General features: G+C 35.3%; 1 protein-coding gene across 2 annotated transcripts; it reads left to right on the forward strand.

Moving 5' to 3' along the window:
• The first annotated feature begins 380 nt into the window (after window positions 1-380).
• On the forward strand, window positions 381-26,094 carry LOC117326015. 2 transcript variants are annotated; one of them, XM_033882574.1, is made up of 7 exons: window positions 381-1,463; window positions 2,087-2,164; window positions 2,980-3,075; window positions 16,846-16,905; window positions 17,255-17,314; window positions 19,321-19,388; window positions 22,727-26,094. In XM_033882574.1, the coding sequence occupies exons 1-7, from the start codon at window positions 395-397 to the stop codon at window positions 23,216-23,218; spliced, it is 1,923 nt and encodes a 640-aa protein (XP_033738465.1). In that variant the 5' UTR covers window positions 381-394; the 3' UTR covers window positions 23,219-26,094. The 2 variants fall into 2 exon arrangements, with proteins under 2 accessions (XP_033738465.1, XP_033738466.1); XM_033882575.1 differs by lacking the exon at window positions 2,980-3,075.
• Window positions 26,095-26,574: the final 480 nt, after the last annotated feature.

A 26,574-nucleotide genomic window follows, 5' to 3' on the forward strand; every position in this document is an offset into this window, starting at 1 on the left:
CCAATCTACACACGATAAGAGTCAATACACAAACCGGTTGGAATATAAATACCCGTTGTACGACAAGATGTATATATCACTAATTTAACAAGTAAACAAGCGTACACATTATGATATTGATGCACGGATTGTCTTTATGATAAATATAAGTATATAGATCGAAACTGTACACACGTATACACAGTTTTAGGTTACTGCAAAATATATTCTGTTTCCTTCCCGTCAGCATTCTCACTAATCGTTTCTTAAGATCACTTTAAAACTATCGGTATACGTACGTATAAACTTAACAGTGAGTTTACTCTTCTATATATATTTTCCGGATATTATATATTAAAGGCCAAAGGACACATCGCAGTTGGACTGTTTACTTCCTGGTTAAATTATATCAATCATGGCGGCAGGCGGTGCACACGGATTGAAATGGTCTGCGGATACATACAATATCAGAGATGTGATAAGAAGCAAGAAGTTTGGTCTACCGTTATTGGTGAAGATAGAAGAGGGAATATATAATCTGAATGAATCGGAAACGTTTTCACAGGACGATCTCTTGAAACTCGACCTAGTTAAGTCAATACCGAAAGTCATAACATGTTGTGTTGATCATTTAGGACGTACAGTGAATCGGGGTGTAGTTCGTGAGGACGAGCATGGGTATATAGAGCAGTCAGATGACTTGACTATCCCTCTCCGGTACAAGGGGATGGTCAGAATATTCCAGCCGCAATACGGTAAAAAGGAATATCACAGTGTCAGAGAAATGGTGAAAGTCTTCCCTCGATACGTGAAGACGTTGAATTCTTTTGTATCCAAGAACGGCATCAGTGTTGAAAGAGAAACAGTTATTGAACTCGACCGTATCTTACCAGGAGAGGGATTGGTGTGTAACATTGTTGATGACGACAATTCAGAAATCACAAATATTGTTCTAGGTACTAACGACAAGCATATGTTCTCTTTGATTCCCGATGATACCGAGTACACACTTGAAGCCGTCACCAACAGGTTCCCATTGCCGCAGTACGTCAGATTTGTCGATGGAGGCGGTCCAAAACTACTGACGGCCAACATACAAGAAATAGTGGAACACTCAAAAATATTCGAGGGAACGGTGAAAATTAAAAACGTAGTGAATATGGAAGTACTTATTGGGCATTACAAACCCCCAGAAGAGGTTTCGAGGGTTACAAAAGGACACTGTCAGAGAACTCTCGTCATGTTTCCCCTCGACAGTCCCATAGCGAGAGAAATCGAGGTGAGAGTACCGCCAGACAGTGATGATGATGATGACGATAGGATGGACTACGAGTTGGTAATGGCCAAGAATTTTTCACAAAAAGGCCTCAATGAAGAGGAAGTTGATGGAACTGTTTACATAGACTTTCTTAAAGTACCAAAAGCCACATTTGTTGAGTATGAAGAGATAGATACGCCGCCTCCTTTGCCGTTTAGAAAGAAAGGTAACCAATATTGATATAGTAAGCAAGCACGTATAATTTCACCTAAGCAATAGAACAATGTTCACCCCTTGAGAGACTTTTAGTGAAAATGTTATGCTAGTTTCTTAAATAACGCCAGCTACTAGTTTTATCTTTATAATTGATGTGATTCCTCCATACAGAACTAGTGATACAATCTGATGTAACCGTTATATGATTTTAAACGTCAAGTATAGCAAGTTTTAACTCGGGGATTCAAATGACGATGTGATTTAATTATTGCTATGACGTCATTGAATTACCGTGACGTCATTATATTGTTACAAGAACGTGTGATCTGTCATACCCTAGTGGTTGATAGATATATCACACCATATGGGGTGACAGAAAAATCTTGAACAAGTCAAATGGCGGAAAAAACTTCAACTACAAGGAAGAAAATAGGTTTCAAAAGATGAAGACTGATCACAAACACAAGACGGAGAGTTTGATCATTCAAAATCCACAAACCTGCCTCTAATGTGATAGTTTAGCAGTATAATATTATGTATAACACTTAAAATTCTTATGTTTCAATACTGTATCTAGAAAAGAAAACTAGTAATTTCCCAATTTAAGCATGGCTATCAAAATAATTGGAACAGGTTCAACCCGGAACAAACCACCTCCTAGTCCAACAAAAATGACTTCCTCGAAATCGGAGTACGACTATTCAAACCTTGGTAAGTACATTAAGGGGTACAACAAAAATCATTTAAACGGGAAAAGTGATAGATGAGAGACAAGTAGGTACATGGTAAGTGAGAGACTATAGAGGCACGTATAGTCCGCGTTCCGGGGATTCGGGGATTATCGTGTATGTAACACATGGTTAGACTGCGTTTTATCAATTGTTCCAGTATATCTGTACTCCTTACAATTTACCTGTCCACACTGTCGCTATTACTTCAATATCTATCGGTACCCATTAACCATACCACCAATATCACCTTCTATTTCTTACAATACTTACTATATGTATCAATATATACCACAAATAAAATCACTGGGTGGTCGGCTGGCACAGTGGTAGCACACTTGCCTTTCACCCAGGCGGGCGCGGTTCGATTCCCCGTTCGGACGTGAAAAGGTATGGGGTCACCTGCCCTACTGAGTGGGTTTCCTCCGGCTACTCCGGTTTCCTCCCACAGTAAGACCCTTCGCGCGCTTTCATCCGGGCAAACAAGTGTGATTTATATAAGTTCGCATTTTTGTGTGTGAAATAGATGAAGTTTAAAAATCACTGTTGATTACCTATATCTCAAATAATACCATTGATTTATACACTCTAGATTCAAAACATTTTAACACGTTATAATTTTCATTAATAGCAATTCACAGCCTCCTTTACAATGTAGCTTTTCATTTTAGCAATTCTTCACATTTTTATTCCTTTAAATTGCGATGTTCAGAAAAAAACTTATGTGTTTTCTGTTGAAATTATCAATCATTCTTACATAAGCATGCATGTATAAAGGCATGGGTATATATGCATTAGGAAAACCCCAGGTTCCAAGAGGGCTGGTCCCCCAGGATACTCCTCCTCCACGCCCACCTAAGAACGCTAGATCTAAATTGGAGCAAAAAAAGAAAGGTAAGGCGTAACACCTAGCGTATTACTAATCGAGTTGATAGGATTATCGTAAATTATATCTACATTCTAGTACCTAAATCAATGCAAAATCGGTAACCATGAAGTTTATTGGTGTAGATAAGTGCAATTCACCGATTTATAACGTGGTACTTTATGATGTTTGACATTGCCACTCCCCGACTAATAACCTGGTAGTTTAATTATATTTAAACAGTGCCACTCATCGACTTATAGCCTGGTAGTTTAATTATATTAAAACAGTGCCACTCACCGACTAATAACCTAGTAGTTTAATTATATTAAAACAGTGCCACTCACCGACTTATAGCCTGGTAGTTAAATTATATTAAAACAGTGCCACTCACCGACTAATAACCTGGTAGTTAAATTATATTTAAATAGTGCCACTCACCGACTTATAGCCTGGTAGTTTGATTATATTTAAAAAGTGCCACTCACTGGCTAATAACCTGGTAGTTTAATTATATTTAAGCAGTGCCACTCCCCGACTAATAACCTAGTAGTTTATTGGTGTTTGTCAATATGCTTGTCAGTGCCCTCGACGACTAATAACTAGGTAGTTTACTTGGTTTTATTTCAATATGCCGACCTATCACCTAGAAGTTTAATGATGCTACATTGTAGTCTAGTTGTGTTCAATCAGAATTACAGAATAACTTCCAACATGAAACTTGAGTAGTATAACTCTTAAACTGCATGTGTTGCAATGCTGTTTCAACAAAAGACAAGCATGTTGAATTTCTGCCTATGTTTGAGTTATTAATCTGAAACATCATGATCGTTCACCTGATCTGCATGTGTATGCATGCACTGACAAATATGTATTAAGCATGACTTTTACACTGGTTGTAACAGAACAAACTCAGGGACAAACCGCCTCCTCGCCCACCAAAAAAGATGTCCTCGAAATCGAAGTCGGAGTTCTCCAAACAAGGTAAGTACATAAAAACGCGAAAAAAAATTCTATACGATTAACGAGAGATTTTAATATGATGGTCAGAGAGCTAAGTGTGACTACAGGTAGCTATAACACATAAAATATACAGGTAACTGGATTACTGGTATTTTGCATGATTCAGAGATGTATGGAATTTGTTTTTCTTTTTCTTGTGGACTTTTTTCTATCTTATCAGGTATAAGGAAGTGTAGCATGTCTTTACAAGCATTTCTTACTGCTGATATCACATCTTGAGACTTTATATAGATTTTAATATTTTTTTGAAAATCTGTTGTACCACAGCAGTAATAACGTTGTCATTGTTTGTTGTTATTGTTTGTTTTTATTTTATCAGTCCTGAGATCAGTCTATAGTTTTTAATACACAAAAGAGAAATGCTTCGTACTTTATGACTTTGTAAACCCGAATGTCAATAACATCATTAAACAAAATTGTTATACTGAAAACTTTTCATTTTCGGATGCATTAAAAACATTGAATCTATTTTTACTATTAGATAAATAATGCGCGATAAGAATTTGGAGGGAAGGATTATGTTTAAAATCCGAGTAAAGTCACTACTACAGCACACCTAGCGAAATGTAGCCAATAACACGTACATGATTGTACAGTAAAACTCACTTGTGTCGAACACGGTTGAATCGAATACATCGGATGAGTCGAACGTTTCGTTCGGTCCCGATTTTTTTCCTTCTTTATCTTAGTAAATTAAGCACGGATGATTCGAACACTGTTGAATCGAATACTGCGGTTGTGTCGAATATATTTTGTGGTCCCTCCCTTCTAAACTATACCAAAATTTCCATTTTTGTGTCGAACATCGAAGCGTCATGCTGTCTCAGGTAAAATTTGCTGGCTTCGCCTGATTGACCGAGTGTGACCGATCAGCCGTAACGGTGTTACCAGAGCCTATTGTTAGGTTTCGGCTGTCGGTCGCACATCATCCCATTGTTTATACAGGTGCACGGGTGAAGTAAAACGTTCAGGTATACATAACTAAGAATAAAATGTGCACGTTTTAATGTACAAACCAAAAGGCCTATATGTTTTGTTTACTGTTTTCATACACATGGCCGCCGGAAAAAATAAGGAAAAAGTAAACGGTAAATTACATATCTTCCATCGATGCACAGAAAAATTACTTGTATGTCATTTCTTTATTTATATTTGCCTAAATTCTGCATGCGACGATGCAATAGTAACAATGGTATGCGGGATGTTTTTTACTCTATTCAAAAGATCGTGGCAATGCATGATCATGCAGCCGATAAACACTGACCGCGGCCTTCACCTTTGATACAAAATCAGCATGCGTGCGGTCGATCAAATTTTCCTGAACTGATTATTGTTTAAATTCATATTGTTAAATTGTAGAACAATATAAATGGATTTTAAGATAAATAATATGAGTACACTGTATACGTTTATATTCTTATAATGTATTATCGTTTTCGTAAAATATTATGCTGTCATTGTACGACTCCCGTGTGTGAATCGCGTATCTATGTCAAAGATGATTTTACGCATGAACTTTGTTTTGATCCGTAACTGTGCACAATATTGTTTATTAGATAAAGGAATAAGTGTTATCATGTACAATTAATTAATTTCTTTGTTATTATTTATTGCTTATTTTCGACTATGTTATCAAGCACCAGTTCTGAATGCATACAAACGATGATAGTCGGGTGTTTTGTCTCCGTATACAAACGGACACGGATAAGTCGAACCATCGGATAAGTCGAATATTTTGCTCGGTCCCGTCGACTTCGACTTATCCGAGTTTTACTGTATATGGTTTCCGCGCGATAACTGCGAGTTTGCTTGACAGTTTTCAGAAAACCTTGGCTTTCATGCCACATTAAAAAAGCAACATGATTTAACATGCTTAATGCCGGTGTCATATAAAATATCGATCCCCCATAAAATACCGACCCGGGTCAGTATTTTATGCATAAAATAATGACCTACCCCATAAAATATTGATCCCCCCTACATTGTGATGAAACAATTTACATAAAAGCAAACTTGACAGCATTATTAAATCATCTAAGCTTTTATACATAATTCTTGCATGTCAGTCCTGCAAGAAATAAACAGGTTGTCAGTCACACCTGAGGATAGGGCCAGGGGGCTAATTATAATCAGCTGCAAAGGTGAGAACATGACCAGTTGCTATAGGTGACCAGCACTCAGGTGTGGCCTTCAGGCCTATACAATATTACCAGGTATATACATGCATGTATATGGCTAAAGAAAGTTTATAGTGTTAATGATTTAGTATCAATTAATCTATCTATATTTGTACATTTTAACATGATATACTATATATTTTTCTGATTTAAATAAACAAGGATATATGATATCAGAAATCTGTATAACTATATATACAGTGTATATACAAATGAAAATTAAGTTATGTATACATCTCTGATTATATATATTAATTGATTCTTAAACTTTTACAAAAGAAAGTTCAATGCTATCTAAATGTCTAACATCTGCATTTTCTGTACTTTAAAAGAAACAAATGATGTGCACAATTATGTATTTTAAATCAATATGGCAGAAGATTTTATGTAAGTTTTGGGGTAAATCATACATAATAACTTGAAATATATAAGTTAAATTATGATGCATAAAGTGAAGACGTTTTTAAAGACTACTTTAAAACAATGTTTTTTAATTATATATATGGGTCAAAGAAGTAATATAAACAGTTTATTACATTTTTACCAGTAAAATATCAAAAATTATTCATTCTATAAAAGTGATATTTTTCACTAGTGAAGAATATCATATTTTTTCACTAGTGAAAAATATTACTTTTGCTGATTTGACCAATCAAATTTATGATTAGAAAATACCAAAATAATTGACTAATCAGAAAGCCCGACATATATGTCAGCGCCTGGACAGTGGAAACTACTTTTTTTGTTTACAAATTATCGCTGAAGTCCTAGTTAGCATACAAGGTAGGGTTTTCGTTGATAAAAAATGTAATAAACAGAATATCTAACAGTGTCTTAAGTAAAACCAAATATATTTCACTCGTGAGGCTAATATTTTGATATTTTTCACTCGTGCTGCGCACTCGTGAAAAATATCAAAATATTAGCCCCACTCGAGAAATATATTTGATATTACTGAAGACACTGTAAGATATCCTCTATATAATCCAGATAACACTTGATCCTAACATAAATGTATGGAGTTTTGTGTTTTGATAAAGGGGTGGCATTAATATTGCCTCGAAAATTTAACAATTTAAGCCTCATTGCACATGTCCACACTGTTTGAATTACTTCTTTGTCCCATATATATATATATATATATATAGTATATTTTCATTGCTTATATGAGGATAAACATGTATATATATATATATAGATAATATTACTTTCAAACTATAATTTAAATAAAAAAAATAATGCCTCAAATAAAATTCAATTATCATAAAGGTGTCATCCTGTTTTCCCAAAAACTGAAATCCTGAATCCTCACATTGCATCATCAGGTTTGATAAGTAGGATGAATAATATAGGGAGACCAACTGTTGCAATTCAGACTTTCTAAATAAACAGTGTTGGCAAATACTTTAGACATATCAATTTATATAATTTACCTTTTTTCTAAGTGATATATTATATTATAGCTGTAATTTGAATAAATTCATACCATCACCATCTTATTATATGCTAGAAACAGTCCCCAATGAAGAACACCAACCTCTATGATGCGATTCCACCTACATTTACAGTAACAACCTAAGAATTTACCTGACAGACTCTTAAAGTAGCAACCTCTATCATACAACCTCTTACAGTAACAGCCTCTATCATACAACCTCTTACAGTAACAGCCTCTATCAAACAGCCTCTTACAGTAACTACCTCTATCATACAGCCTCTTACAGTAACAACCTCTATCATACAGCCTCTTACAGTAACAACCTCTATCATACATCCTCTCACAGTAACAACCTCTTTCATACATCCTCTCACAGTAACAACCTCTATCATACATCCTCTTCCAGTAACAACCTATATCATACATCCTCTTACAGTAACAGCCTCTATCATACAACCTCTTACAGTAACAGCCTCTATCAAACAGCCTCTTACAGTAACAACCTCTATCATACAGCCTCTTACAGTAACAACCTCTATCATACAGCCTCTTACAGTAACAACCTCTATCATACATTCTCTTACAGTAACAACCTCTATCATACATCCTCTTACAGTAACAACCTCTATCATACATCCTCTTACAGTAACAACCTATATCATACAGCCTCTTAAAGTAACAACCTCTATCATAGATCCTCTTAAAGTAACAACCTCTATCATACATCCTCCTAGTTACAACCTCTATCATACTCTTTCAGTAACAACAACTATCAAACAGCCTCTTACAGTAACAACCTCTATCATACATCCTCTTACAGTAACAACCTCTATCATACATCCTCTTACAGTAACAACCTCTATCATACATCCTCGTACAGTTACAACCTCTATCATACACCCTCCTAGTTACAACCTCTATCATACAGCCTCTTACAGTAACAACCTATATCCTACATCCTCTTACAGTAACAACCTCTAGCATACATCCTCGTACAGTTACAACCTCTATCATACAACTTCTTCCAGTAACAACCTATATCATAATCCTCTTAGAGTAACAGCCTCTATCATACAACCTCTTACAGTAACAGTCTCTATCAAACAGCCTCTTAAAGTAACTACCTCTATCATACAGCCTCTTACAGTAACAACCTCTATCATACATCCTCTCACAGAAACAACCTCTATCATACATCCTCTTCCAGTAACAACCTCTATCATACAGCCTCTTACAGTAACAACCTCTATCATACATCCTCTCACAGTAACAACCTCTATCATACATCCTCTCACAGTAACAACCTCTATCATACAGCCTCTTAAAGTAACAACCTCTATCATAGATCCTCTTAAAGCAACAACCTCTATCATACATCCTCCTAGTTACAACCTCTATCATACTCTTTCAGTAACAACAACTATCATACAGCCTCTTACAGTAACAACCTATATCATACATCCTCTCACAGTAACAACCTCTATCATACATCCTCTTCCAGTAACAACCTCTATCATACAGCCTCTTACAGTAACAAACTCTATCATACATCCTCTCACAGTAACAACCTCTATCATACATCCTCTCACAGTAATAACCTCTATCATACAGCCTCTTAAAGTAACAACCTCTATCATAGATCCTCTTAAAGTAACAACCTCTATCATACATCCTCCTAGTTACAACCTCTATCATACTCTTACAGTAACAACAACTATCATACAGCCTCTTACAGTAACAACCTATATCATACATCCTCTCACAGTAACAACCTCTATCATACATCCTCTTACAGTAACAACCTCTATCATACAGCCTCTTACAGTAACAACCTCTATCATACATCCTCTTACAGTAACAACCTCTATCATACATCCTCTCACAGTAACAACCTCTATCATACAGCCTCTTACAGTAACAACCTCTATCATAGATCCTCTTAAAGTAACAACCTCTATCATACATCCTCTACAGTAACAACCTCTATCATACATCCTCTTCAGTAACAACCTCTATCATACAGCCTCTTACAGTTACAACCTCTATCATACAGCCTCCCACAGTAACAACCTCTATCATACATCCTCTTCTAGTAACAACCTCTATCATACATCCTCCTACAGTAACAACCTATATCATACATCCTCTTCTAGTAACAACCTCTATCATACAGCCTCCCACAGTAACATCCTCTATCATACATCCTCTTACAGTAACAACCTCTATCATACATCCTCCTACAGTAACAACCTCTATCATACATCCTCCTACAGTAACAACCTATATCATACATCCTCTACAGTAACAACCTCTAGCATACATCCTCTTACAGTAACAACCTCTATCATACATCCTCTTACAGTAACAACCTCTATCATACATCCTCTTACAGTAACAACCTCTATCATACATCCTCTTACAGTAACAACCTCTATCATACATCCTCTTACAGTAACAACCTCTATCATACATCCTCTTCCAGTAACAACCTCTATCATACATCCTCTTACAGTAACAACCTCTATCATACAGCCTCTTACAGTAACAACCTCTATCATACAGCCTCTTACAGTAACAACCTCTATCATACAGCCTCTTACAGTAACAACCTCTATCATACAGCCTCTTAACAGTAACAACCTCTATCATACAATCCTCTTACAGTAACAACCTCTATCATACAGCCTCTTACAGTAACAACCTCTATCATACATCCTCTTACAGTAACAACCTCTATCATACATCCTCTTCCAGTAACAACCTCTATCATACATCCTCTTACAGTAACAACCTCTATCATACATCCTCTTACAGTAACAACCTCTATCATACAATCCTCTTACAGTAACAAACCTCTATCATACAGCCTCTTACAGTAACAACCTCTATCATACATCCTCTTACAGTAACAAGCCTTTATCATACATCCTCTTACAGTAACACCTCTATCATACAGCCTCTTACAGTAACAACCTCTATCATACATCCTCTTACAGTAACAACCTCTATCATACATCCTCTTACAGTAACAACCTCTATCATACATCCTCTTACAGTAACAACCTCTATCATACATCCTCTTACAGTAACAACCTCTATCATACATCCTCTTACAGTAACAACCTCTATCATACATCCTCTTACAGTAACAACCTCTATCATACATCCTCTTACAGTAACAACCTCTATCATACATCCTCTTACAGTAACAACCTATATCATACATCCTCTTACAGTAACAACCTCTATCATACATCCTCCTACAGTAACAACCTCTATCATACCCCCCCTCCCCTTCCTACAGTAACAACCTCTATCATACAGCCTCTTACAGTAACAACCTCTATCATACATCCTCCCACAGTAACAACCTCTATCATACATCTCCCCCAGTAACAACCTCTATCACATCCTCCCACAGTTTCAACCTCTATCATACCCCCTCCCTTCCTACAGTAACATCCTCTATCATACATCACATCCTCCTACAGTAACAACCTCTATCATACAGCCTCCCACAGTAACAACCTCTATCATACATCCTCCCACAGTAACAACCTCTATCATACATCCTCCCACAGTTTCAACCTCTATCATACCCCCTCCCCTTCCTACAGTAACAACCTCTATCATACATCCTCTCACAGTAACAAATCTTTATCAAACAGCCTCTTAAAGTAACAACCTCTATCATACATCCTCCTACAGTAACAACCTCTATCATACATCCTCTTCCAGTAACAACCTCTATCATACATCCTCTTACAGTAACAACCTCTATCATACATCCTCTTACAGTAACAACCTCTATCATACATCCTCCTACAGTAACAACCTCTATCATACATCCTCTTCTAGTAACAACCTCTATCATACCCCCCTCCCCTTCCTACAGTAACAACCTCTATCATACATCCTCCTACAGTAACAACCTATATCATACATCCTCTTCTAGTAACAACCTCTATCATACATCCTCCCACAGTAACAACCTCTATCATACATCCTCCCACAGTAACAACCTCTATCATACCCCCCCTCCCCTTCCTACAGTAACATCCTCTATCATACATCACATCCTCCTACAGTAACAACCTCTATCATACAGCCTCCCACAGTAACAACCTCTATCATACATCCTCCCACAGTAACAACCTCTATCAAACATCCTCCTACAGTAACAACCTCTATCATACCCCCCCTCCCCTTCCTACAGTAACAACCTCTATCAAACATCCTCGTACAGTAACATCCTCTATCAAACATCCTCGTACAGTAACAACCTCATATAAAAGGACAACATTTTGCCTGCGCAAAGGCAGCAGTTTGTGTGAGGGTCAGACCCAATCATCCGTTGCCCTCAACCCCAATCAATAATTGTATACATATACTTTTGTTCAACGTAATCTGTTTAATTCTCTGGAACTCTTTTGTTGTGTAATGTGCATGATAAAAATAATTCAAACATACTCATCAAGTAAAATAAATTTATTTTATATAAATCAACAAATAGAATAACCAACAAGTGCTCCATGGCTCATAACAGTCTCTTGAGTTTTTAAATATTATTAATGTAATTGACAGTTTTTGGCCCCGCCTATCAGCCAAGGTGGTCAGTCTGGGCAAACATGTGCATAGCATTGAGTTGAACATGTTAACAAAGTTAAAGTGAATTTGAATAAAAATTGAACAAATGATAGTCAAAATTGTGATTTCCCAATATAAACTATAGTAAAGTTTACCCCCTCCACAGGGGTAAACATGAGACCCCTGGGTCATGACATTCACAATTTTGGTAAAGGGCATTAAGACCTTTCTATCTGTGAAGGGTATTTGATTCTACCATATCTTGTAGATTTTTAAAATTTTAGTCAATTTAATCCTTTCTTGCCTCAACCCCTCAGGCCTGACCTTTGGCCATGGAACCTTCCTGCCAAATTTCATTGAATTTGTGCCATGGTTTTTCAAAAAGTTGAAAACGAGAATTGTTTATAGACACACGACCACGAACAAAAGGCGGCTAGAAAAGGTCACTTAAAACTTTGTCTCATGTGACCAAAAAATAAATAAGATCACCATATATCACCTATTGTCATCAAAAAGTCACATGATTATAACAAACTTATACTCCTTTATCATAAAATTGCCATAAAATTCTGACCTACCCCCATAAAATTATGACCTACCCCCTTTAATATACATTTCAATAACAATTAAGTAATATCTCCTGCCATAAAATTCTGACCTACCCCCTTTAATATACATTTCAATAACAATTAAGTAATATCTCCTGCCATAAAATTCTGACCTACCCCCATAAAATTCTGACCTACCCTCCATAATATACATTTCAATAACAATTAAGTAATATCTACATGTTATAAAATTCTGACCTACCCCCATAAAATTCTGACCTACCCCCTTTAATATACATTTCAATAACAATTAAGTAATATCTCCTGCCATAAAATACTGACCTACCCCCTATAATATACATTTCAATAACAATTCATTAAAATCTCCTGTCATAAAATTCTGACCTACCCCCATAAAATTCTGACCTACCCTCTATTATATATATATCACTACCAATTAAGTAATATCTACATGTCATAAAATTCTGACCTACCCCCATAAAATTCTGACCTACCCTCTATTATATATATATCACTACCAATTAAGTAATATTTACAGGTCATAAAATTCTGACCTACCCCCATAAAAATTCTGACCTACCCCCTTTAATATACATTTCAATAACAATTAAGTAATATCTCCTGCCATAAAATTCTGACCTACCCCCATAAAATTCTGACCTACCCCCTTTAATATACATTTCAATAACAATTAAGTAATATCTCCTGCCATAAAATTCTGAACCTACCCCCATAAAATTCTGACCTACCCTCTATAATATACATTTCAATAACAATTAAGTAATATCTACATGTCATAAAATTCTGACCTACCCCCATAAAATTCTGACCTACCCCCTTTAATATACATTTCAATAACAATTAAGTAATATCTCCTGCCATAAAATACTGACCTACCCTCTATAATATACATTTCAATAACAATTCATTAAAATCTCCTGTCATAAAATTCTGACCTACCCCCATAAAATTCTGACCTACCCTCTATTATATATATATCACTACCAATTAAGTAAAATATACAGGTCATAAAATTCTGACATACCCCCATAAAATTCTGACCTACCCTCTGTGATATACATTTCAATAACAATTAAGTAATATGTCATTCCATAAAATTCTGACCTACCCCCATAAAATTCTGACCTACCCCCTATAATATACATTTCAATAACAATTAAGTAATATGTCATTCCATAAAATTCTGACCTACCCCCATAAATTCTGACCTACCCCCATAAATTCTGACCTACCCCCATAAATTCTGACCTACCCCCTATAATGTAAATTTCAATAACAATTAAGTGATATCTATATGTCATAAAATTCTGACCTACCCCCATAAAATTCTGACCTACCCCCATAAAATTCTGACCACCCCCATAAAATTCTGACCTACCCTCTATAAAATACATAGCACTACCAATTAAGTAATATTTACAGGTCATAACATACTCACCTACCCCCATGAAAAATACTGATCTTCCCCTAAAAAATACTGTTCTATAATCCCCATAAAATGCTGATCTACCCCCCCCCCCCCCCCCAAAAAATACATATTTACATGAGTATAATACCCATGATTGATACCCTTTATATTTACACACCAATCAATTCCCACAAAGTAGATATATATACATCCACCCTATATTTGGCATACCAAGAATATATATCCATGATTGCTTTTTTTTTGTAAAATACTCATATATTCTTTATTGATATATTTGTATCGTCCATAAATGCATGATGATTCTGTGATTTACATTATCATTGTAACCATATCACAAATAAAACCTTTCATTTTGCACTAAGAGCTTTAAATTGCATGGTCTGATATCGAAAGCAGATGAAAATAGTTTTTGAGTTTTTTCATTAGCATTTATGTGTTCATCACAATGACATTATAATACTATATTAACTTTTTAATCATATCCACACACACACACATATATATATGTACATTGTACTGTACACCAATGTTGCTTAATTCAAACTCAGCAGATAAATCAATTTAATGATGTGATAGTATTAATTTCTTGAGAATCGCAATTAAATACAATTCCAATGAACAGTGAGAGTAACATTATATAACCGTGCATACATATATGTTATTACCACCAAAGTACATTAATATGTTTCTTTGTATCCGTTGAATTGGTCATAATGCATGAAATGTAAATCACACAATCATCAAATTAATTATACTGGTTAAAATAAAAGGTACTCACCAATACTCTTTTTGGCCATTGCCTCTTTTTTGGGTCACTCTGTAAGAAGGTTACAACTTCTTCATAAAGATCAACGTCCATGTTGCAGCATTGCTCGATAAAGTGGATATGATGAAAACATTCATACTTGACCAAGCAGTTTCCTGACTTCTTATTGCAAAAACAACACGTAGTTCCGCTGTCTCCATCACTGACCATTAAGTGACAGTCTTCTTATTCACAAGGTGTTACCCAATATTATGTATCAATAATTGTCAACCATTCTGGCATGGCAGTGGTAGGGTTTCCAAAATCTAGTACACAGCTTTTTGTTATTTTTTAATTACCTCATTAAAGTAGGGGATGTTATTTAATTGTGCATTCATTTACTGGGAAACATTATCATCATAGTTATTATAAATACAATGTCATTGATTTCCAAACAGGAATTACTAATGTGATCATGATTGATACAAGTTTTAACACATTCCTGGTAAATTTGCCTGCATAAATGACAATTGCATAATCATGTTTTTTAAGTTTCTTTGATGTATTTCACAATATAAATATCATTGGTAATAATATATATTAAAAAACAATGATTCAATTAAATTTTTACATTGTTATAAAAGCTGTTTCAATGAAATAATCAATGATTGATGGAATTCTAAAATTTTACCATGGGTAAAAAAGTATTTCACTTCCAAAATTGTTCAAAAATATGAAAATATGAAGGGAGAGTTTGCATTGCATAATTTAAGTTTTGAATTGAATCTACAGCATTACAAAAAACTTTCAATTTTTAGAAAAAAAACTCAATTTTTACTTTAATTAACTTTTAACATTCTTTTATTAGAAAATTTCTAGAAACAATATCTCAATATATGAAGGGGCTTTATCCTTTAGGTTGCCATTAGAACTATGGAGGGCTTTTGTATATCAAAACTACACGCCTATGAATAAAGTTTTAATTGTAAGTAAAACCTCCAGAAAGCACTCATCTACCCTCATAGAATCTATGATTTATTAATCATAAAATTGTGTGAATGCAGATTCAAAGCAATGATATGTTTATAAAAGTAAACTTTTAGTGTATAACCTTAATTCATATCACTTCTACAGTATTTCATAATTATAACCTAAGGCTTTAATTTTTGTCTTCAATAAAATATCACACGTATACATGCATTTGTGCTGGTCACCTGTCTGAGTCACCTGATCACACCTGTACTGCCATAGTTATAATTAGCCCCTGGGGTCCCACAACACAGGTACACATATATGACACCCTGTGTATTACCTGGGCTAACATGTGGAAACAATGAGTTACAGATAAGAAGGATTAATAAGGTTTTGAATATAAATATTGTATTTATGTAAACTGTTTAACAACAGTTAGGGGGGGGGGGGGGGCAATATTTTATGGGGGGGGGGGGGGGGGGGGGGTCAATATTTTATGCATAAAATAATCACCCGGGTCAGTTTTTCATGCATAAAATACTGAAAATACTGACCCGGGTCGGTATTTCATGGGGATCAGAATTTTATAGGACACCGGTAACCGCGCGCGCCTAATTCTACAGGTACAGCGTAAGTAATATAACTGAAGAGTTTTTTTACAACGCTTGGCAAATATTGACCTCGGTTTATTGTTTTGATAAGTTGATATATCAATATTTACACTTTATTTTAATAATATTACAGCACGTGCAATAAGCAATGTTTTCTAATTTTATATGATCACATGTTTTGCCAAATGTTTAACTCGCTTCTTATATTAAGACTTTATCACGTTTAGATCGCCTCCCAACGCGAACCGTACCAACTGCAACATCCTCCCGAGTTCCTTTGCCACCAGGTAAGTAAGATAATTCTATTGATTTGTTTCATTTCACAAATTTAACACCAAAATACCACAGTCCACAACTCATTAACTTTATCAAGAGTCATTAGTAGACACAATACTGGAGTGTTTTGCACACATTTCATCCGATTGGTTTAATACGCGAGGAATGACTTTTTTCAGTGTTTGGTTTTAAATGCAGGGTTAACCATAACAAAATGCTTCATACACCAAGTACGGTTAAGTCTAGCCATATTGACGTGGAGTCTCACAAAGCGTAAACAAAGCTTGTCGTTATCAAGTATTCTTATCCTTGATCATATAAACTCAAATGTATTTAAATTCATTTTATTTGTCTTTTTAGATTCCGATGAATCGGATGATGATTATGATCAAATAGATGAAAAAATGTCTGCATTGACAGGTAATGTACTTTCCACTATTGCTACAAAACAGAGTCGATATATAAATTTATCAGAATATTCCAGTAAAGGGGTGTATAGTAATCATCTTATTTGTATATCTGATCGTGATATTTTATCTTTTGATTAACTGGTAGAGATTACTACCCAGCGACCCAAAGGACAAGAGACGCACAAGTGGATACAACATTCAAATTGAATAATTCATATAGCTGCCCAATACAGATGTTATGTTATAACCGGAACAAGGACGTTAATTAAGCCAAATATCGATCAATCAATCATCAATCAATCAATCAATCAATCAGTCAGTCAGTCAGTCAGTCAGTCAGTCAATCAGTCAATCAATCAATCAATCAATCAATCATGTTATATCCCTCTAGGACTCAATATTGTAATGAAATATTCATAGATATATATTGAGTTTACACCACGCTGGGTGTACAATACATGTAGCTAAGAATGTATCGTCAGACACCTAATTACCACCCCATCGATTCTCGTTGATAGAAACATGACAAAAACATCTTCCATCTTAAATCAATTCGTATTCTGTAACTTTTAAGTATTCTAAAGATTTATAAAATGTTTTATCTCGTACCATGTTTCGTGTATCCCGTGTATCCTGTACAGTTTATCGTGTATCCCGTACCATGAACGTACCATGTATCGTTTATCCCGTACCATGTATCGTGTATCCTGTACCGTGTATCGTTTATCTCGTACCATGTATCGTTTATCCCGTACCATGAACCACGCATCCCGTACCACGTATCGTTTATCCTGTACCATGTATCGTGTATCCTGTACCGTGTATCGTTTATCCCGTACCATGAACCACGTATCCCGTACCACGTATCGTTTATCCTGTACCATGTATCGTTTATCCCATACCGTGTACCGTGTATCGTTTATCCCGTACCATGTATCGTGTATCCTGTACCGTGTATCGTTTATCCCGTACCATGTATCGTTTATCCCGTACCATGAACCACGTATCCCGTACCACGTATCGTGTATACCATACCATGTATCGTGTATCCTGTACCGTGTATCGTGTATACCATACCATGTATCGTGTATCCTGTACCGTGTATCGTGTATACCGTACCATGTATCGTTTATCCCGTACCATGAACCACGTATCCCGTACCACGTATCGTTTATCCCGTACCATGTATCGTGTATCCTGTACCGTGTATCGTTTATCCCGTACCATGTATCGTTTATCCCGTACCATGAACCACGTATCCCGTACCACGTATCGTTTATCCCGTACCATGTATCGTGTATCCTGTACCGTGTATCGTTTATCTCGTACCATGTATCGTTTATCCCGTACCATGAACCACGTATCCCGTACCACGTATCGTTTATCCCGTACCATGTATCGTTTATCCCATACCGTGTATCGTGTATCCTGTACCGTGTATCGTTTATCCCGTACCATGTATCGTGTATACCGCACCATGAACCATGTATCTAGTGCCATGTATAGTGTATCCTGTACCGTGTATCCCGTACAATGCATCGTGCATCCCTTATAATGTACCGTGCATCGCGTACCTTGAACCATGTACATGTATCTCGTATCATATATAGTGTATCGTGTATCGTGCATCCCGTACCATGCATCGTGTATCCCGAACAATGCATATTGTACCCCGTATCGTGTATCTTACATCCCGTAACATGAACCGTGTATCCCGTGCTATATATCGTGTATTCCATACCATGTATCGTGTATCTTGTTCCGTGTAGTACGTAAAAAAAATGTTAGTACACAACAATGAGAAAGAAGGAAAAAATGTTTGTTTTAGCAACTTTTATGTGTTTCTAGACATCCCCGTAGGTTCAAAATCCGTAACAACGTCTGTGACATTGGTAGATATATACCGTGCCGTGTAAACAAAGCACATGGAAGCAACAGAAGTTTGTAAAAGGATATTGAAAATAATCACTGGTACGAACTTAAACTGATCAACATCTACTCTGAATCCTGTTTCAGATGATGACAAAGAAAACGGTTATATCCGTGTACAATCAAAGGAAGCCATTTTGGAAAAGGTTCCAGAGGTAAGTTTTTTTTATTCTAGATAATTACATATACATTTGTACTCACCAATGAAGGCGTAACAAGAGAAATATGAAATAATAAAATTAATAAATGAAAATAAAAAAGGGAAAAAGAAAAAGTGCTACAATGTTTATCTGAGATATTGCAGGACTGCTTAGATGCATATATAGTTATTTGAAAAGTTATAACCAGAGACGTGATAGAATTAATTTCTACTTGCGTCCAGTATACATGTATGTATCTATGTATATAAAATGACCTTAATTATACTGTACACGAAAAAAAAATATATACTGATATTTATAATAGCGAATGTCAAAGGATTTATTTGATATTCCCTCTTTTTTTTCTTATTGACATAATTATTTACAGTCCATAATTAAAACAAAACATATCTTGAATTCCTTGATTTCGGGTTCGGATTCCCCTCCGATTATGACTATAACTATGACTTTTGAGAAGAGTATCAGAAGACTTTATGTAACCACATATGAGTGTCAGATATTCGACCTTCTATTTATGGAACAACATAACGGAAGTATGCAGACACTACTTTTCAAGCGGCGACCAGAAGTGGGTCCGTAATTAAGTTCTCTGGACATAATAAGCCGTTCGTCACTCGTCAGGAGCGGCTTAAAAATCTATCTGTCAATGCCCCTCTCGACACAACATGCAATATGCAGAAAAATCTGACTGCAAAGGTGCAGAAAAGTATGAAATATCCATCCCTTTCTCCATTCATAAAATATACAGAAAAAATCAAACTACCTATGTGGTCCTTTTCAAAACATAGAATTAATGAACAATCTTTTTTTTTTTTTTTCTAACACTCAGAGAATGGGAGTTTTTGCCAACGATTTCAATTAAAAAAGTGTGAATTGCCAATAATTATAAAAAAGGACATTTTTGGGGATTCTAATATATAGTATAGTTAATATGCTTAATTACTTCTAGTGAACAACAATCCGGTTATAAAATTATACAGAAAGGACAGCAAGAACCTATTAGGGAAAAAATTACCATCAAAAGAGAAAAGCAGTAATTAAGTAGTCAAAGAATTTACTTGCAATGCCTAAGATATATACGGGCCTAATTAATGAACTATCTTACTGTCTTTGTTTTTTCAAAACATAAAATACTCTGACTGCCAATGCACGCCTTAGTACATAATGATACACGGGAAAGGAATACTTCCTGTTGAGAGTTCCGGACTGGTTGTATCATCCATATCCTGCATTTCCCGCGGTATTAAATCATTTATGATATAACAATATTTCAGATATTTTAAGCAGAGCTGTTACACTACTTATTTCATTTTTTTTCATTTCCTAAATCGCAACCCCTTTAACTGGAAAACTGTTAAGATGATTTTTGTTATAATTTTATTTTCAGATTTTCAAAACATGATTCTAGATCTGGTATGTGGTTTAACCATGCATTTACACTTTTATGAAAGAGATTCTCGTGGAAGTTTTCGCTAGAAATACGAAACAATGGTGCCTACCATTGGAAGATTGACCTTTTCTCTACTTTTACCATTTTCCCCATCTTTGATAACATGAGGAAACTACATATGAAGACGAAGAAATAATTACAAATTTCAACTGTCAAAATCCAAGATGGCCACCTATCGGCCATTTTGTTTTCTCGATCGGCTCAAAATAAAATGAGTACAACTAGGGACCAAAGGGAACAAACAGATGAAGTGTGAGCAATATCTCTCCTCTCAGGTACTTTTCAAGGAATAGTGATAACTGCATTCAACTGCCAAATTCCAAGATGGCCGCCTATTAACTGTTTTGTTTTCTTGGTCTGCTCAAATATAGGATGGGGACAACTGCGAAGGCGAATCTATATGTGAAGTTTAAGCAATACCTCTGTTCTCTGGTACTCTTTTAGGAAATAATGAAACAAACACCAACTGTCAAAATTCAAGATGGCCGCCTGTAGGTAATTCCGATAAGACTAAAAAATAACCGGACGCAACTAGGGTCCAAGGGGAACCTTACTATTAAGTTTAAGTACTCCAATACAAGAAAAAGAGGTTAAAAAAACTTCTGTTAAAATCTAAGATTGCCGCCTGTTGGCTATTTTGTTTACCACATCAGACTTAAATTGAATGAGAACAACCAGTGACCAAGAGAAAAGAAATAGTGATAGCAAGGGCTGTAAACGGTCGTGAGGCGATTTAAATTGTTATGATATTTTATTGTACATGGATATGAGATATTTACTGTAGCTTTAAAATATATTGTTAAAGATGTAATATCACTGTAATGGCCAATGATCTTCTTGGCTTGTTTTAATTGTTGGTGTCGAGTTAAAATACTTACCATTGATGATTGGAAATCTTTGGAAATAGATTGCTAGGGCTTATTTATATACATTATTGTATATCAATTCCAGCTTATACCTGTTTTTGCACAATCTCTATAGGCCAACTTTTGGTTGTCACGGCTCTTCTCCTTTATTGGGTTCTAGTCTTGAGAAACAATAACATCTGGTGTCTCGCTTGCTGATCTTCTCTGTGTGTGTTACCTGTGAACGAACAAATCAAAATTGGGAACATTATTATAGTTTGAAACTTAAATTATATAGGAGTGCAAATGATTTCTAAGTGTATGAGGCCTCAGTTCATATTCTTGTTTATCATTCAATCTGATTAATGGCTTTTAAGAGGGAACAAGCGAAGGAAGATATTAACGAATCCACCAACAGATTATTTCATGATTTATTTATCATTTTGCGTATTTACCCTTATCTTAAATTGATGAGCTGTATAACTACTATCTGATAAAGCGGGCTATCTGACAAAATATTTTTAAAAAATCAGGTGCTGACATTGCTGTTCACGTCCGAAATATGAATTATACATTTACCTGTGAGTGGACATATCAAGTAAAAACAACTAACAAGTAGATCTAGAAATACGGTTTTTAACACTGTTCACGTTTCAAGGCAATACAGGTCAACTGTGAGAACTAAACACATAAAGCAGGGGTTCCCACTAATAGTAAAATTGTATTTCATTACGCGAGCAATATGCCGGAGCGGGCTATATACATACTTTGAATTACAAAACCATTATTGCAGCTTGCAGAGACAATCTAACGAAGGGGGAAAACACGAAAAATTATAGTATTTAAAAAATGCTAACGACCGCCAGTCTTAAAAATCTGTTGATTGTTGTATATCATTACAGGTGTAAAAATTCTTGCGCCACATCATATCTGGGAATGTTAATATTTCTGATTTATTCTTCTTTCTAAAATTATGTTGATTTCATATCTTGTTATGAAAAAAGGTCGTTTCTCATTTATTTTTTTATTTTTTTCAGAAGTATAAGTTCTCATTGAAAAAAGTCCAAGAGGAACTGCTGAAATTCGTAAAGAAAAAACGAAAAGAAAGTGAGTCTACAGAACCAAGCAAACACACTACGCAAAAGACTTACGACGAACGGAAACTGTCCAAACAAAGCTGTTCTGTCGAGTCTACAGAACCAGGCAAACACAGAACGCAAAAGACTAACATACAACAGAAACTTTCCAAACATAGCTTTTCTGACACAGACAAATATCAAACAGCCGATGAAAGTCAGAGCAAGTCAGACTCTCGTAAGTGGTTTGAATCTCTTAAGCCTAATGACCTGTATAAATACTTGACTGAGATCCAACTGGACAAAATAGCCATCGCCTGTCGTGACAATAACCTTAATGGCACATTCTTCAACAATTTAACGGATGCAAAAATTATGGAAAACTTTCATATATCACCAATTCAAATACTGAAATTCCGTCGTTTCCAGAATGATGGTTGGTTGCCTAATTAATCAAGCGAATTCTGAATTGATTTAATCATGTGATACTCAGAAAAAAAACAGTGGGTAACAACGTGTTAATAACATGAACAGATATATCACATAACTGGGCGCCCATCCCACAGGGATCTCAGAATGTGTTACAATCTACGTGTATTTGAACCTTTCCTAGTACTTTTTCTCTTTTTTGTTTTGTTTTTGTTTTTGTTTTTGTTTGGGGGGGATGGAGGGCTAGATTACCATTCGGATTAGTCCCCGGTGTTCATAATTTAGATAAGGATGGTAAGAACTCTGTTGCAAAAATCAATCCCGCGAACGTTTCTCAATGAAAAACCTATTTCTGTTGCGTGTAGAAAAATGAGTTTATGTTCATTTAATAGATCGCTTATTTTTCAACCTCTTATCGCATTAGGAAAAATATCATTTGAATATGATCACAATGTCAATGATAAATCTTTCATGTTCTCTTCATCAACCAGCATGCACACTGTTTCTTCGGGAATCAGGAATGTAACTACCTAGAAATAAAAAAAAAATAAAGTAGGAAGTTTGAAACAAATCACTTTTATTTTAAGCTGTTCCTGTTGGTTATGTTTTAAATACATAACGATATAAGTACCTGATGTCAAAGATCTGTAGTGTCCATTGATTTCTAGCCATTTAGGGTATATATGATCGACAGCGTCATTTCTACTGGGGTATGGTATCAACCAGCCATAAGATATTGTTAGGACATTTATGAAGTGAAGTTATTGTTTTAAGAGACAAAAACTGTTACGTAACTGGATTACGTTTAAGCATCAATGAAGACTTTATTTTTTTACGTTCGCGTTTTGTGTTAATGGCTAATGTATTCATGGTATTCAGTTTTTACAATATTTGTTTACAGTTTTTATTATTTTGATATGACAAAACTTGACCAATATTTTTTGCATATTGTATGTTTGTGTTATATGACATGGCCATTGCATCGTTTGCCTGCAGACATCAATGGGATATGATGTCTGGTGCCGATCCATTACCTATAATAATGGTTTGTGCCACCAATTTATACATCGACCTCTGTGATAAGATATATTTGTTTCGAAAACATTATAATATGTTTACATCATAGTCAATTCATCATATAGCAGCATTGTATGGAAAATCATTTTTGCTCGATTTGCTTCAACTTGATCTGATATCGCTAATATATTTGAATTAATACATCGGCGACCTCAGTGAAAATTCCTTCTTTCCATTACGCCATTCACTCTACAAATGAAATCCATCAACATGACCCTTTCATAATAAGGACTCTTTGGCTAAGAGGGAAAGTATGAAAAAATACATGTAAAAATTAGGAGCGTCCATGAAGGCGTTGATAAACGTATAGTGGACAAGTATTCCTACAGGTCTTTAGTGTTTTAAACGAGGATAATCTAGTACGGCTGTGATATTGGGATGTTAGGAACAGCACAGGTGTGTGTAGCATGTTAGCTATAAGCTAAACAGGGTAACGAAATTGCACAATTGGTAAACATTTAAGCATTGAACGGCTTTCAGTTGGCATTCATATTGACTATGAATGCCAACTGAAAGCCGTTCAATGCTTACATTTACCATCTGTGATTTTTTATTTGTCGTGCGATTTGTTTTTGAAATATTCAAATTCAAATTTCAGTTGGCAGTTCATAAGCTGGTGAACTCGCAACTGAATTGGTAGGGTTATATAGTGGCAGTGCCATACAATGGTAAATATAGGCTGAAATACCTGATATCCAGCTGTTCGACCGCCTAGGCCTGTTTTAATTGATAGGAAGACATCTGTGTCAGAAGGAATCAATGATATTTTGCTCACCGCCAATCTTGTTGATATGCAGCTTTTATAAAGTGTATGTTACCTTTAATTTGATTGGCTTTAATCCCGATAGGAAAATATGACGGAGCCAATCAAATAACCTCTATCAAAACGAGGGATTTTCAATAGACAACCACGGGTGAGCAGTGTAGCATAGTGTAGGGTAATCAATCTTGAGTATCGGACCATGGGTGTACAGGATCTTTAGAGGATTATCAAATTCTAACACACAGATGATGTGGCGCTATTACAGAATAAAGAAAACATTGTATGTAAAGAAATAGCGCAAACGTGATTTAGCACGATACTTTCAGCGTAAAAAGCATAAAAAATAGATACGCGTTGAAATATGTACGTTTACAGTACATCAAAATCACCATTACTTATACATGTTTTACATGTCACTGATTAAGACTGGTGTATGATGGGGTATGAAAATAGGTTGATATTCTTATTTCAGGTCAATAAAACCATGTATCAACCTTATGAAAATGATATAATTGTATATATAAAATCAGTTTCAGAGGAAGCCTGATATCGAATATGATATACGACATATCGTCATATTTTCAAACGGAATTTGACCATTCTATGAAATTATGGAATACTTCAATATTAATTGCGACAATCCTTGATGATGTGCCTTATCTAATTTGATGCATCATATCATACATTGGGTACGTTTTTTGATAAGGCATTGCGTATTTACGTGTCATAAGAAAATATGTTCTTTACGATGACAATACATACATGTTTTATGTTAATTCCCACAGGGACATGGCACAAATTATCGATCCATGATCCATGTATATGTAGTTTATGTATCATCAGTAGTATCTCCCTAGACGAGCAAGACTACAGTACAGAAATACATACTACTAGGATGTGAACTTGTTCCAAAGTCATGAATTTTGCATTGTATTGTAAATGATGAAATTATATCGTATCCTTGCAATATATTTTGTAACATATATATATTGTATGCGATATCAATATCCTTCAGTTAGACATCACTCATATTAAACATTAAAGTATTTGTATTGAAAAATTATGTTTCATTAATCAGACAAGCCAACATGTCCAAAATTTAAGACAAATGACTACGGTGACTGATCGCTACCATTGTACACTATATTAACAGAAAAAATATGATTCCATCTTTTCATATAAGGAGATAAGTACGATAACCAATCGCCAAAAATGTACAACATTTTAAGAGAATGATTACGGTAACCAATCACCTTCACAATGATCATATAATGAGGATAATTACGGTAACGAATCACTATCGCAATGTACAACATTTTAAAAGAATGATTACGGTAACCAATCACCCTCACAATGTACATCATATAAGGAGAACAATTACGGTAACGAATCACCATCGCAATGTACAACATATTAAGAGAACAATTACGGTAACCAATCACCATCACAGTGTACAACATATTAGGAGAACAATTACGGTAACCAATATCATCACAATGTACAACATATTAAGAGAACAATTACGGTAACCAATTACCAT

This window comes from Pecten maximus, chromosome 4, assembly GCF_902652985.1.
Source record: "Pecten maximus chromosome 4, xPecMax1.1, whole genome shotgun sequence".
NCBI classification, from domain to species: domain Eukaryota; kingdom Metazoa; phylum Mollusca; class Bivalvia; order Pectinida; family Pectinidae; genus Pecten; species Pecten maximus.

Bases quoted from the DNA above. Each gene is read 5' to 3' on its own strand.
- LOC117326015 (XM_033882574.1), top strand. From the start codon at position 395: ATGGCGGCAGGCGGTGCACACGGATTGAAATGGTCTGCGGATACATAC. The intron at 1,464-2,086 runs GTAACCAATATT...TAATTGGAACAG, and splicing joins TTTGCCGTTTAGAAAGAAAG to GTTCAACCCGGAACAAACCA. The intron at 2,165-2,979 runs GTAAGTACATTA...TATATGCATTAG, and splicing joins GTACGACTATTCAAACCTTG to GAAAACCCCAGGTTCCAAGA.